The 14,291-nt window shown below is 37.1% G+C and overlaps 2 protein-coding genes across 4 annotated transcripts in view; one reads left to right on the top strand and one right to left on the bottom strand.

The window, feature by feature from the left end:
• Nucleotides 1–1,704: 1,704 nt before the first annotated feature.
• On the bottom strand, nucleotides 1,705–10,081 carry LOC307170269 (uncharacterized protein). 2 transcript variants are annotated; one of them, XM_079891353.1, is made up of 8 exons: nucleotides 9,570–9,651; nucleotides 5,834–5,902; nucleotides 5,562–5,683; nucleotides 5,046–5,144; nucleotides 4,744–4,940; nucleotides 4,370–4,433; nucleotides 4,213–4,275; nucleotides 1,705–2,981 (listed from the first exon to the last, which is right to left on the bottom strand). In XM_079891353.1, the coding sequence occupies exons 1-8, from the start codon at nucleotides 9,577–9,579 to the stop codon at nucleotides 1,905–1,907; spliced, it is 1,701 nt and encodes a 566-aa protein (XP_079747479.1). In that variant the 5' UTR covers nucleotides 9,580–9,651; the 3' UTR covers nucleotides 1,705–1,904. The 2 variants fall into 2 exon arrangements, with proteins under 2 accessions (XP_079747479.1, XP_079747478.1); XM_079891352.1 differs by having other exon boundaries at nucleotides 1,707–2,981; nucleotides 5,834–5,942; nucleotides 9,570–10,081.
• A 1,270-nt stretch (nucleotides 10,082–11,351) lies between these two features.
• Nucleotides 11,352–14,291, top strand: part of tp53bp2b (tumor protein p53 binding protein, 2b) — a 48,847-nt gene continuing 45,907 nt past the window's right edge. For both annotated transcript variants that reach the window (XM_079889592.1, XM_079889591.1), the window contains exon 1: nucleotides 11,352–11,499. In XM_079889592.1, the coding sequence (XP_079745718.1) occupies nucleotides 11,428–11,499 (72 nt within the window). In that variant the 5' untranslated portion in view covers nucleotides 11,352–11,427. The remainder of the gene's footprint in view (nucleotides 11,500–14,291) is intronic.

Below are 14,291 nucleotides of genomic sequence, written 5' to 3'. Positions count from 1 at the left end.
TCATCCACTTTTTCTAAGCCAACAATAACGGGTGACTCTGATTGAGTCAGCAAAGCGTTAATGTGTTTCCTCTACAATCCTTCAATGTTCCAACCATTTATGTGTGTGTACAATTCCAGTCTGAACATTATAATGAGGTAAAAATCAACACAAAATAATCAACATTATATCATTTCCAACAACATTCAATCAAAACCAACTTTATGAGTTGTGAAGGAGCCATTCACACTAAAGACAATAATGGGAACGTTATTTCATGGTTACAAAATAATAACCTAAAAATTACCATTAGGGAACATTCTGTATAAGATTTTTTTGGTTATTTAAAAATAACCTCCTTGCAACGTTCTGGGAACATTATTTTATGGTTGCAAAGAATAAAACCTAAACAGAATGTTCCAGAACATTACAATTTAGTTCCCCCCAAAAAATAATCAAACAGGAAACAAATGCATATAATTAGGGGAACGTTCTGTGTTTGCTAGCTGGGACATAACTTAAAAGTTTTAATCGTCATTCTAATTCAATGAGTTGAATAGGGAAGTCCACACCACAACTATAATGATAACAACACAGAGGAACAATAACGCTGGATTCACTTTCAGAAAGATTTTTTTTCCAGCTGATGAATGATAAAAACATTGACAGCCATTTAGCATTTAAAGCATCAGACGACAAAACTGCAAACATAACTGCAAACATTATAATAAACAAAATTGTCCATTGGTGTGAACGCTAATATAGTTATTCTAGGTGTGAATGGCTCTTAAGTGTGACTTGTAGTAATACAAAGCTAATGATCAATATAGATGAAAACCGTCTCATATAGCACGCTAAGGACTTGGTAGGTAAATTAGCATTGCGCTGACAACTACTCAGAACACCCTAAAATCAAGCCAGAACACACTAGCAACCACTAAGAAATACACTAACAACCATCTAACAAGGTCCAAGAATCCACACGGAATGCAGAAGCAACCAAATAGCAATGCGCTAACAACTACCAACATAGAACATGTTATTAACTCACAGAGCAATGCAATGGCAACTACACAGCAACACTCTAAAACGCCACAGGAAAATAGCAACATGCTAACAACCAACAAAAACATTTCAGCAATTGCACAGCAATGTCCTCACAGCCACCAGAACATGCTAGTTATTTGTGGTAGTGAGTTTTTGCAAAGGAAAGCACCACAAAGAAATGAGTTAGTCCAGATCTTATGAAAAAGTATTTGTCTAAGGCAGGGGTGTCTAAAGATAGTCCAAAAGGGCCAATGTCCTGCAGAGTTTAGCTCCAACTTGCCTCAACACACATCTGGAAATTTCTAGTATTCCTGACAAGACCTTGATTAGCTGGTTCATGTGTGTTTAATTGGGGTTAGAGCTAAACATTGCAGGACAGCGGCTCTCCAGGAGCAGAATCTGGTCAAAGGTCTACATAGCTAAAACAAACAGTTTGTAGATAGAAGCAGGCCACCTGCTGGAAAATCCAGTTCAAGCACCCATGTTCCAAAACTTGACCACTCTGAACTTCTCAGACTTTCTGAAGAAGCCAGGGCTTTCTACAACATATAACCCAGACGTCTGAAAAACATTTATTCATCGTCAAAGAAAACACACTCTTAACGTGGAGAAAAGAACAGAAAACACATTAATGTTCAAGACATTTTAATGTAGTTTCATTAAACTGTGAAGTAAATTCTGACAGAAGTACATCTGATTTGTGAATAGCCACCATTGAGTGTCCATAAACTCTAAACTCAAAATATCCACTAGAGGGCACCACACTATTTCCTCTAGGTCTAAAAGTCTAAACTAAGTCATTGCAGAGTAAAACAAGGCTTGTAATAAATGAGAGTAAGAACACTTGAAGAAGACTTCCTGAGGTGAACTTTACTCAATCACTTCTCTTTCTTAGCAGCGATTCTTCTAGAGCGGCGGAGGCCAACAACATCAGCCTCCAGGGTCTTTGAGCCAGTGGTGGTTTTGGAGGGTTTTGAGGCAGTCTGTGCCTTTAGGTTGGCATGAGGTTTGGAGGGTTTTGGAGCAGAAGGAGCAGCAGGAGGTTTGGTGGGTTTTTGAGCAGAAGGAGCAGCAGGAGCTTTGGTGGGTTTTGGAGCAGAAGCAGCAGCAGGAGGTTTGGAGGGTTTTGGAGCAGAAGGAGGAGCGGGATGTTTGAAGGTTTTTAGAGCAGAAGAAGCAGCAGGATTTTTGGAGGGTTCTGGAGCAGAAGCAGCAGCAGGAGGTTTGGAGGATTTTGGAGCAGAAGGAGCAGTGGGATTTTTGGAGGATTTTGGAGCAGTGGGATTTTTGGAAGGTTTTGGAGTAGAAGAAGCAGTAGGATGTTTGGAGAATTTTGGAGTAGAAGGAGCAGTGGGATTTTTGGAAGGTTTTGGAGTAGAAGCTGCAGAAAGAGGAGGAGATACAGGTTGTTTGGAGGGTTCTGGAGTAGAAGGAGCAGCAGGATGTTTGGAGAGTTTTGCAGTAGAAGGAGCAGCGGGATGTTTGGAGGGTTTTGGAGTAGAAGGAGCAGCGGGATGTTTGGAGGGTTTTGGAGTAGAAGGAGCAGCAGGATGTTTGGAGAGTTTTGGAGTAGAAGGAGCAGCAGGAGATTTGGAGGGTTTTGGAGTAGAAGGAGCAGCGGGATGTTTGGAGGGTTTTGGAGTAGAAGGAGCAGCAGGAGATTTGGAGGGTTTTCGAGTAGAAGGAACAGCAGGATGTTTGGAGAGTTTTGGAGTAGAAGCTGCAGAAGGAGATTTGGAGGGTTTTTGAGTAGGAGGAGATGCAGGTTGTTTGGAGGGTTCTGGAGTAGAAGGAGCAGCAGGATCTTTGGAGAGTTTTGGAGTAGAAGGAGCAGCAGGATGTTTGGAGAGTTTTTGGACTGCAGGGATTTTCAGGGGTTTAGGGGCAGAAGGAGCAGTGGAGGCTTTAGGGCCTCTGTGGACTTTCTGCCGTGGTTTAGTTGACTGAAGTGCCTCCTATGTGAGCCAAAAGTATTTGTCATTGACTATAAATTTGTAGCTACAGATCAAAGGCCCGGTCACACCAAGAACGATAAAGTTTATTATAAGCACGCTCCAGATTTGTTGTCTGCAGCTTTCAATGCTCGAGCTCTTTTAAAGTCGGGTGGATTCTGATTGGCTGCCAATGTTTTTATTGTTAAAAAAAATAGTTCTGAAAGTTCAATTATATTGTTCCTCTGTGTCGTTATCGTTAAATCTTGTGTGTTGTCTTGACTATTCTCATAGAATTATTACGATTACTAAAGCTTAATAGTTATTATAGTTATTGCCCTTGGTGTAAACGGTACTTAGAGGGATAGTTTACCCTCAAATGAAAATTAAGTCATAATTTACTTGTTCTAATGCCATATGCCCTTCTTTCTTTTATGAACAAAAGAAGAAGAAAATAATTATGTTCCACTCATGCTCATTCATATAATGGCAGTGAATAGCAACCAGTGTCAAGCTTTTTTTAAAAAGAGGCAAAAGTATCACAAAATGATCCCATGCGACACATGTTGTAAATTCATGTAAGTGTTCTGGGGGTATAATAATAATAATAATAATAATAATTCATTACATTTATATAGCGTTTTTCTCTGCACTCAAAGCATTTTTACATGGAAGGGGGAATCTCCTCAACCACCATAAGTATACGATAGATTTTGGAAAAAAACATACCAAAATTTAATGTATTATTTAACAAAATTCCTGACCTTGACTGTTGTGTATTGTGTATTCGACTGTGCATTCTATGAGACTCCATTAGTGTCACAGTTCACTCAGACTCGCACAGAAAAACACACAAGTTGTGAGAAATCAAGATTAACAAAAACGAGACATGAAATACAATCCAGGAACCCTTCTTCTCTGAGGTGAATATATCAGTTGTGTTTGTCGTAACAAGAAGTTATCTGCGTTTACATCTGTTTACATCACGCAACGGAGTTCCAGTCCGGTAATATTGGATTCAGTGAAGAAAGTACACAGATACTTTTTTGGGATTTCAAGGCATTGTATTTCATGTCACGTTTCTCACAAATTGTGTGCTTTTTCAGGGCGACACATTAGAACAACACCAGTGTCAGTAAATGATGACTTTATTTTAATTTTAGGGTGAACAATCCCTTAAGTCTTATTTTGTTTGAATGTCTGCTTAGTGCTAATAGTATCAATAGCAAATAGTGGTTAAAAGTGATCCACTAACCTCTTTACCAGACATCTTGGATTCCAGTGCAGATATTTCTGATGTAAGCGCATGTACATTTACCTTTGCGGAAAAAAGGATCATCTCTAGTGCTTTTTTTTAACACTTTAAACATACCAATTTCAAACAATGAGGACATGCCCTTGCTAGCAATCACCTTGATTTGGTTGATGTTCTCCTTGTCCTTCTCAATGTCCTTCGTGAGTTGCTCCACTTTTTCCCTACAAACAAAATAAATGTAAATCTAAAATGCTGCTAATCTGCTTTAGCTTGTTGAGGAGAAGTGTAGAATTGATAAATTAGCAATTGAGCTAACAGTTTCCTGGTGGACAACAATATAAAACTGGAAAGAACATCCCATAGACATACATTGACTGAACGAGACAAGAAGGGTTTGGGGTGGGCAACGTTCTTAAAACCATCCAAAACATGTTAGCAAGCGCATGGCAATATCCTAGCATCATGCTAACGAGTTTTGCAGTACCATTCGAAAATGTCAAAACTATTGTGTACAAGTTGTTGGGTTAATACCTCACTACTTGTGCTTTTTCCACCACTGCCTTGAGTATGCTGACCTCTGTCTTCTCCTCAGCAGTAATACAATGCACATCAGCAACCTTCAGTTTAGCAGTAAGAGCTTTAAAATCAAGCCCTTCCAGCTGACTAGAGCTGTGGTACCTCTTAAGTATTTCCATGGAAATTTGCTGTATCCGTTCGCACGAGGGCACCTGAAACACCAGAACCACAAGTATTGAGATCAGATGTTTCATAGGTATCACATTATTAAAATGGTACGTTTGAAGAGAAAAATGCATGGCAAATGTGTCAGAGACCTTAGAGAGCTCTGTTTGTATTTTGTCACGTGCAGCAAGGGCCATGTCCCGCATTTGTTTCGTGTTCTTCAGAGACTTCTGCATGTCGCTTAACTCTTGCTGTAAACAATATCGTTCTCTTGGTTCAATTCAATTCTTGAAAATGAAAATCTTACAATGATAATATTCAGATGATCAGTACAAGCATAAATGGGAAAAATAGGAGAGGATGTTCAAAATATCATAATACCATACTACAAATTTATGCAGTTTGCGTTCACAGTATGCAACATTTCTATGTTCAAAGAATACCAGGTGACAAATTATATTTGTAAAAATGTGCACATGCAAATTAATAAGTAATATATAAACAGTAACATTGGATTAAACATAGTAAATAACCATATTTTCTTTCTGATTACAACATGACACCACTCACTACAGTTGTGATGGTTTAGCATTGCATAACGTGTATTGTATAGCAGGCAGTATTTCGTGTGCACTAATTTACTTTTTTGAAATTATGCATTCATTAACCTGCGCCTGTTGAACTTGCTTTTTCAATTTGGTTTGATAGATAAACTCCAGGTCTGTGTCTGTCCACTGGTACCCCTGCATTCCCTGGATGAAGGTTTCAGGGTCTGCATTCCCAGTTATTGCTGTATATCCATAAAATAGAATGTTAAAGCAATAATATGATACTCAACAAGAACCAGTGAATATATGTGGTGTGATATCAATACTTACAAATTTAGAAACCGAGAGATAAGTGAATATGATTTCTTATGCCAGTGATCAAATGAAATCACCTGATGCAGCTGTAGAACTAGACCTCCTGATGGACATCCTCTCATCTTTAACTTTGGGCTGCTGGAGAACTTCATTTGATCCATTGCAAGAAATGCGTTTAGTTATTTCCTTGGAAAGAATGAACTAATTAAGAAATGTTATCCTTGAAAATGTGAAAATTCTAAAACAATAATAAAACGCATAGTTTAATCGCAAGCTAAAATAATAACATAAGTATTTTTAATGTCAAGTAAAATCTAAAGATAAAGCCAAAATACTAGTTTTTACTTCATAATTATTAATATGAATGCTATCATTCTATTTTTTTTTTTCTACTTTGAAAAAACAGACCTCAACAATATTATTCACAAATTATTAAATTTATTGTTTTAATAACCATTAAACTTTTCTCATTCTCATGTGATAAATGTGTAGATTTATTAAACTAGACAAAAATTTTTAAAAATGCACTAAAAAAAAGTACTTTTAATCTTTGAAATTTATAACAATATTTCCAATGGCCAAGAAAGCTCAACGCACTGCAACTGAAGAAAACACATGCAAATAGAAAAACACAAGCAAATTAAAAAAAAACATCTTTATGTGCTGCAAATCCTCACAACGCAACCAAATACAGAAACGAGCTGGAAATCCTCACAACGCAACATAATACAGAAACGTGCTGCAAATACTCACAACACAACCAAATACAGAAACGAGCAGCAAATACTCAAAACCGTGTGTATTTCTGTATTTGGTTGCGTTGTGAGTTACAGTGCGTTTCTGTATTTGGTTGCCTTGTGAGTATTTGCAGCGTGTTTCTGTATTTGGTTGTGTTGTGAGTATTTGCAGCGTGTTTCTGTATTTGGTTGCGTTGTGAGTATTTGCAACGCGTTTCCGTATTTGGTTGTGTTGTGTGTATTTCTGTATTTGGTTGCATTGTGAGTATTTCTGTATTTGATTGCGTTGTGAGTATTTCTGTATTTGATTGCGTTGTGAGTATATGCAGTGTGTTTCTGTATTTGGTTGCTTTGTGAGTATTTGCAGCGTGTTTCTGTATTTGGTTGCGTTGTGAGTATTTCTGTATTTGATTGCGTTGTGAGTATATGCAGTGCATTTCTGTATTTGGTTGCGTTGTGAGTATTTGCAGCGTGTTTCTGTATTTGGTTGTGTTATGTGTATTTGCAGTGCATTTCTGTATTTGGTTGCATTGTGAGAATTTGCAGCGCATTTCTGTATTTGGTTGTGTTGTGAGTATTTCTGTATTTGATTGCGTTGTGAGTATATGCAGTGCGTTTCTGTATTTGGTTGCTTTGTGAGTATTTGCAGCGTGTTTCTGTATTTGGTTGCGTTGTGAGTATTTCTGTATTTGATTGTGTTGTGAGTATATGCAGTGTGTTTCTGTATTTGGTTGCTTTGTGAGTATTTGCAGCGTGTTTCTGTATTTGGTTGCGTTGTGAGTATTTCTGTATTTGATTGCGTTGTGAGTATATGCAGTGCATTTCTGTATTTGGTTGCGTTGTGAGTATTTGCAGCGTGTTTCTGTATTTGGTTGTGTTATGTGTATTTGCAGTGCATTTCTGTATTTGGTTGCGTTGTGAGTATTTGCAGCGTGTTTCTGTATTTGGTTGTGTTATGTGTATTTGCAGTGCATTTCTGTATTTGGTTGCATTGTGAGAATTTGCAGCGCATTTCTGTATTTGGTTGTGTTGTGAGTATTTCTGTATTTGATTGCGTTGTGAGTATATGCAGTGCATTTCTGTATTTGGTTGTGTTGTGAGTATTTGCAGTGCATTTCTGTATTTGGTTGCGTTGTGAGTATTTGCAGCGTGTTTCTGTATTTGGTTGTGTTGTGAGTATTTGCAGCGTGTTTCTGTATTTGGTTGCGTTGTGAGTATTTGCAGCGTGTTTCTGTATTTGGTTGTGTTGTGAGTATTTGCAGCGTGTTTCTGTATTTGGTTGCCTTGTGAGTATTTGCAGCGTGTTTCTGTATTTGGTTGCGTTGTGAGTATTTGCAACGCGTTTCCGTATTTGGTTGTGTTGTGTGTATTTCTGTATTTGGTTGCGTTGTGAGTATTTCTGTATTTGATTGCGTTGTGAGTATTTCTGTATTTGATTGCGTTGTGAGTATATGCAGTGTGTTTCTGTATTTGGTTGCTTTGTGAGTATTTGCAGCGTGTTTCTGTATTTGGTTGTGTTGTGTGTATTTGCAGTGCATTTCTGTATTTGGTTGCATTGTGAGAATTTGCAGTGCATTTCTGTATTTGGTTGTGTTGTGTGTATTTCTGTATTTGATTGCGTTGTGAGTATATGCAGTGCATTTCTGTATTTGGTTGTGTTGTGAGTATTTGCAGTGCATTTCTGTATTTGGTTGCGTTGTGAGTATTTGCAGCGTGTTTCTGTATTTGGTTGTGTTGTGTGTATTTGCAGTGCATTTCTGTATTTGGTTGCATTGTGAGAATTTGCAGTGCATTTCTGTATTTGGTTGTGTTGTGTGTATTTCTGTATTTGTTTGCGCTGTGAGTATTTCTGTATTTGATTGCGTTTTGAGTATTTGCAGCGCGTTTCTGTATTAGGTTGCGTTGTGACTATTTGCAGCGCGTTTCTGTGGTTGCGTTGAGTATTTGCAGCGCGTTTCTGTATTAAGTTGCGTTGTGACTATTTGCAGCGCGTTTTCTGTATTAGGTTGTGTTGTGAGTATTTGTAGTGCGTTTCTGTATTTGGTTGCGTTGTGAGTATGTTAAGCAAATTTCTGTATTTTGTTGGGTTGTGAGTATTTGCAGCGCATTTCTGTATTATGCTGTGTTGTGAGTATTTGCCACACGTTTCTGTATTAGGTTGCGTTGAGTATTTGCAGTGCGTTTCTGTATTAGGTTGCGTTGTGACTATTTGCATCACGTATTATGTTGCGTTGTGAGTAGGCTATTTGTAGCGCGTTTCTGTATTTGGTTGCGTTGTGAGTATTTGCAGCACATTTCTGTATTGTGTTGTGAGTATTTGAAGCGCATTTCTATATTATGTTGAGTTGTGAGTATTTGCAGCACGTTTCCATATTTGGTTGCGTTATTGTAAGCATTTGCAGTGCGTTTCTGTATTTGGTTGCGTTGTGAGTATTTACAGCACCTTTCTGTATTTCTGTATTTAGTTACGTTGTGAGTATTTTGCAGCGTATTTCTGTATTTGGTTGTGTTTTGAGTATTTGGAGCACACAAGTGTTGTCAAACTGATAAAGATGTTTTCTTAATTTGCTAGTATTTTTTCTATTTGCATGTTGTTGTTTTTTTTCAGTTGCAGAGCGCTCTCGGCCACCGTAAATATTACATTATTTTTATTATTTTATTTATAATTATACATATTCAGAAATATTAAGAATAAAAAATACATATTAAATACATCATGTTTTTATTGTTGCAGTGTCATGGTCATTTAATCATTAGGCTGCGTCAAAAACCATACAAAACAATAATTAAAAAAAAATGTATATTCATAGGGGTCATAAAAAGAAAAGAAGTAAAAGAAATAAAGCCTAACAGTCTATTTCCACTAGGCCTATTTGCTAATGTATCAAGAAGTTGGAAACATAGGTGAGGACAGGCCAAAAGGGTAATATGGCTAAACGAAAAGTAAATGTCTACATTTTCACGTAGCAAACGCATTTTTAACACATTGTTAAAGTAATTTGTACACACCTGTATTTGTTTAAATAGCCTACTGATTAAATACCTCCCTTGTATGCATGTTTGTTTGATTGTTTACCTGCCCACATGGCTCTTTTTCTGATGTTGGAGAATCATCTGGTTTGCTGGGATGCCGGTGTGTTGTGACTCTTTCAATTTTGGATGGAGGTGTCCTCTCTAACTGTCGCCCGGCAGGTACAATGTTTGAATGTTCATCGATTATTGATCGCGCTAGTGAAGGCGAATCATCCGAATGATTTTGGTACGCATTTTTGGTACGTTTCCATTTGCCTCTCTTCGAGCTCATATTAGCTGCCCTTTGTTTTTTTTGTTTTTTTTACTTGCTAAAAAGAAGCTGGGTTTGGTTTAAGGACAATGCAACAAGCTCTCAAACTGCAGTTCGGGGAGAAAGAAGCAGAGTTAGTCCATGTGCTGATCCATGGAATGGCATTTGACGGCCACTAGACAGCAGCACAAGCTACTTGTAGCGCTCATTGTTATCAAGCAGTTTAACTCATCATGACAGATGCAGTACATCTCAAATTTTTAGCTGATTATCGCTAGTAAATATTACTTTTCTTTTCTATACCATATATAGGCTACTAGCGTCACTGTTAAAAAAAAAAATTAATCTTTACGCAAGGCCTCTTCAGGTCAGACTGCTGCAATGAATTAATCGGCAGAGGGCGCCGAAACTGTGGTGACTGGCCACGTTGTATCCTCCAAAATATTTGGTATATTTATGTGTAGATGTCGTTTCGTTCAGAATATCAACCCAAGTGGTATTTATTAAATATTAAAAACATTAAAGATATGAAACAAATATTTATCCATATTTTGTTCTCTAATGCAATGACATTTAGTGTGGCATCTCTAGGCCTGGTTTCACAGACAGGGCTTAAATTAAGCCAGGATTAGCCCTTAGCTAATTTAGGAAATTTAAGTAGCTTTTTAAAATGTGCCTTTAAAAATCCATCACTGATGTCAATCTTAAGACAAAACAATAGCACTGGCATATTTTAAGATGTGTAAGTGCAATTGCTTTCATTTAAAACAGCTCAAACATGCACTAGTCTGAGACTAGACTATTAGTGTTGCTGACTGTGTCCAAATCGTCTATGGTCAATATACTAAGCAAATTGGTAAGTATCTTAAAGTATTTAGTAGCTATAAGTGCATAAAGGTTTGGTGTCAGAGCAGAGATAATTTCTATTCAGAAATAAATGTAAAGCATCATAACTTTATTGAAGACAGTGAACAACTTGTTATTAAAAAACAAAGCACAAAACAATAAATGTACAATATGTTATAGTTATTGTACAGGATGTGTTTAAGCAATGCTACAATAAAAATAATAATAATAACAACAGCGATAATACAGCAATACTATATCTTGCCACTCAAAAAAACAGATTGTAAATGTTTAGAGCTGCAGCTTTAATATCTATACAAACTTCTCAAGACAATTACAATATTAAGCTATTTATCTTATAGTTTAGTACTGCTCACTGACTTGTAAAAGTGAAAAGATAGGTGTCTCTTTCGATGCTGAAGGGAGTGCATCAAGAACTGATGGCTCCTAAATATCATCCAATCAGTTCCTGATGCAGTATCACCAACATCAGAAAGTTCTCTTAGATCAGGAACACAAACTTCCTCCAGTACCACCACAGCAGATACCCATAATTTAGTGATGAATGGATAGATTGTGATGGATGAACAAGTCTGTGAATTTATAATTGAATGAATAACAAACATAAACATTTACATTTTTAATTAAAGCTTCTTTTCCACAGGTTTCTTTTCAACAGGTTTCTCTATTGTATCCGATGAAGACTGCTGACATTTCTTCATGGTGTGCGGGTGCTGTGTGTGACAGAACCCCAGCAGCGCCTGTGAGAGGGGTGACACACTACTCACAGTTGCCAGCTGAGATTATGCCAAAACTCAGCCGCGTGAGACCGGGGTCCTCCAGCAGGGGGCGCACAGATGTTCACGTCCCAGAAAAGGTAACACATTCAAACTACTTTAGCAATTCGAGAGCTGTAAGCGCATGTTGATCAACTTTGGCGTAAAAGTGAAGCAGCTATTGTAAAATAACAGATTAGCATCTTAGCATTAGATTAGCACAAATGTAGTGTTGAAGTAAAAGTCAGATTTAGGTGCTGTTGAGGTGGTTTTCTCTCAGGTTTTGGGTGTAAACAGACTACTCAACCTCTACAGGTCAATGTGAGACTGTAATCACATCACAGTTGCCTGCAGAGATTACCCAGTCGGCTCATCGCATCTTTAGCTGCTTGTTGTGATGCTAGTCAATAACAAAGAGATTGGGTTTGAACTGAGCATTATCAGTGGTTCTCAACTGGTGGGTTGTGGCCCAAAAATAGGTTGCAGGTCTATTCTGATCAATGATAGAAAAACAATGCTTATCAACTTTTAAGGAGTGTGTGTGTGGGGGGGGGGGGGACATATATATTTTTTTATGTTAAAAGTCACAAGTACATCCAAGTAAAGCGCGTTATTGAAAAAGAAAAAATGTGGGCCAAGACTTGTTTTTTTGGTTGTGTCATTTGGAGGCAGATCTAAATGCATGCTTGCGGTCAACAGAGTGGTGTAGGAATGACGTCCGAATCCAGAAGTCTTATTTGCCCTTGGTTCTTTCGAGATTTTCCTATGGGGTTTTATAATTTTTTTGTTTTGTTTTTAATTTATGTGTAAGATAAAGCCTTTGGTAAACATAACTTGACTTTAATTGAAATGTTGTTCTACAACATACACTGCACACACTCACACCCCAAACTGCCTTATCTAGTTAGTTATTAAAAACGTACGTTTTCAAAAATGAACATAACTGCTTCAGAATTCACGTTTTCATTATGGGTGTGTAATTTATGCTGTAGAGCAAAACGTCAAAGTACAGTCAAGTTATGTTTACCACAGACGTTATTTTACACATAAATCGAAGATCTCCATTATAAAACCACACTGGAAAATCTCAAAGGAAGCAGCGGCGAATTAGACTTCACTCTAAAAAATGCTGGGTTGTTTCAATCCATTTATGGATCAAATATGGACAAACCCAACCGTTGGTTTAAATGTTTAAATTACATTTTTAAACCTAACATTTGGGTTTGTCTATATTTGACCCAAACATGGGTAGAAACAACCCAGCATTTTTTAGTGTTCCGGGTTCTGACGTCATACCTGCACCACTAAATTGTAAGAAAGGGGTGGCGTTTAAGCGGACTTAATGATTGGAGAAGTCTAGCATGGTTATGATAAATAAGCCTAGAAGTCTAGCATGGCTAATAAATTGAACTTATGCACTGGTGAATGTTTGCAATAAGAACAATATCATGCAGATTATTATTTATTTCATGGCAACTTTAAAATCAGAGCATTCAGATTGGCGCAAATTTCCCTTGGTAGAGACGCTTGGACAATTTGCATGACCTTAACTTCAAAATTTTGCAAGGTAAATAAAATACATCACAGACTACATTAAATATAGTGTGCAGCAAGGATGAATATGGTTTGCACTATAGCCATGCACATGTTAATGATGAATTGAGCATGAAACTATCGATTTGGACAGTTCAGGCTAATATTAATAAATGTCAATGTTCGATTTTAACTCTTTCGCCACCAGCGTTTTTTTTTCTTTCTTTTTTTTTTCTAGTGTAGACAGCCTACGCCAGCATTTTTAGTAATTTTCACAAAAGTTTCCCAGAATATTTTGTTGTATGTATATCTGAACATGCAAGATATCAAAAGAAAGAATAGACGCTCTGCTTTAAAAAAAATCCGTTTTATTCTAGCTTCATGCATTCTTTTTTATCAACACTTGAATGTGGGTAAGTTTTTTTTTTTTTAAAAAAGGAACATTTTTAAGCAAAAAGCTGAGAAAATCGCGTTTTTGTCGAAGACTACATCTGGATCATATTCAGAAAGATCATCAACACCCCTAATGCTTGCACAGTCCTATACCACTTGATTTATATGCTGTTTATTGTTGATGATCACATTATTTTTCATATGTATGTACATATGCGATCGTTAGTTTCTGCTTCTTTGCCTGTGTTTTTATCTGGAGATTCTGTAGGCGTATCTCTACCTACGTCTACGTTCTGTAGATGTTTTCCGTTCAGGAGAGGCGTAATAGTATGGAAACTTGTTTCCGCCACAGAATAAAAAATAAAAAAGGTAATTGCGACTTTTTAGCTCACAATTCTGAAATTTTTTTCTCAAAATTGCGTGATATAAAGCCGCAATTGTGAGAAATAAACTCACAATTCTGGACATTATATCAAGCAATTGAGAGATATAAAGTCAGAATTGTGAGATATAAACTCGCATTTCTGAGGAAAAAAGTCAGTCTTTATAATTTATCGCAATTACAAGTTTTTATCTCACAATTCTGAGAAAAGATGTCAGAATTGCGAGATATAAACTCACAATTGCGTGTTGTAAAGTCGGCATTGCGAGATGTAAATTCACAACTGTGAGATAAAAAGTCGCAATTATCTTTTTTAAATGTTTTATTCTGTTGCGGAAACAAGCTTCCATATAATAGCGTCCCCTACCGTATAGCAGTGATAACGCGGAAAGCCATAAAAACATAAAGCGTTTTCTCATAAATGACGAGTTAACTCGTCAATGGCAGGGAAAGAGTTAAATTCGGCATGAAATGGAATTCACGATTGTCTTTTCTTCCCTATTTTGAAACAAAATGGCTTCTCGAACGAGAAAAAAAAATCCTAGAGGAATTGATCAGATTGTTGTCGTTTGCTTTTGCTTCGAC

Source organism: Squalius cephalus, assembly GCF_949319135.1.
Source record: "Squalius cephalus genome assembly, chromosome: 13".
Taxonomy (NCBI): Eukaryota; Metazoa; Chordata; class Actinopteri; order Cypriniformes; family Leuciscidae; genus Squalius; species Squalius cephalus.
The sequence above is the reverse complement of the archived record's forward strand: the minus strand, read 5'-3'. Positions and strand labels throughout refer to the sequence as shown.

Excerpts from the sequence above, each read along its gene's own strand:
- LOC307170269 (XM_079891352.1), bottom strand. The coding sequence starts at position 9,797 with ATGAGCTCGAAGAGAGGCAAATGGAAACGTACCAAAAATGCGTACCAA. Across the intron at positions 5,684-5,833 it reads TAGTTCTACAGCTGCATCAG|CAATAACTGGGAATGCAGAC; the intron begins GTGATTTCATTT and ends ATGGATATACAG. Across the intron at positions 5,145-5,561 it reads AGCAAGTTCAACAGGCGCAG|CAAGAGTTAAGCGACATGCA; the intron begins GTTAATGAATGC and ends TATTGTTTACAG.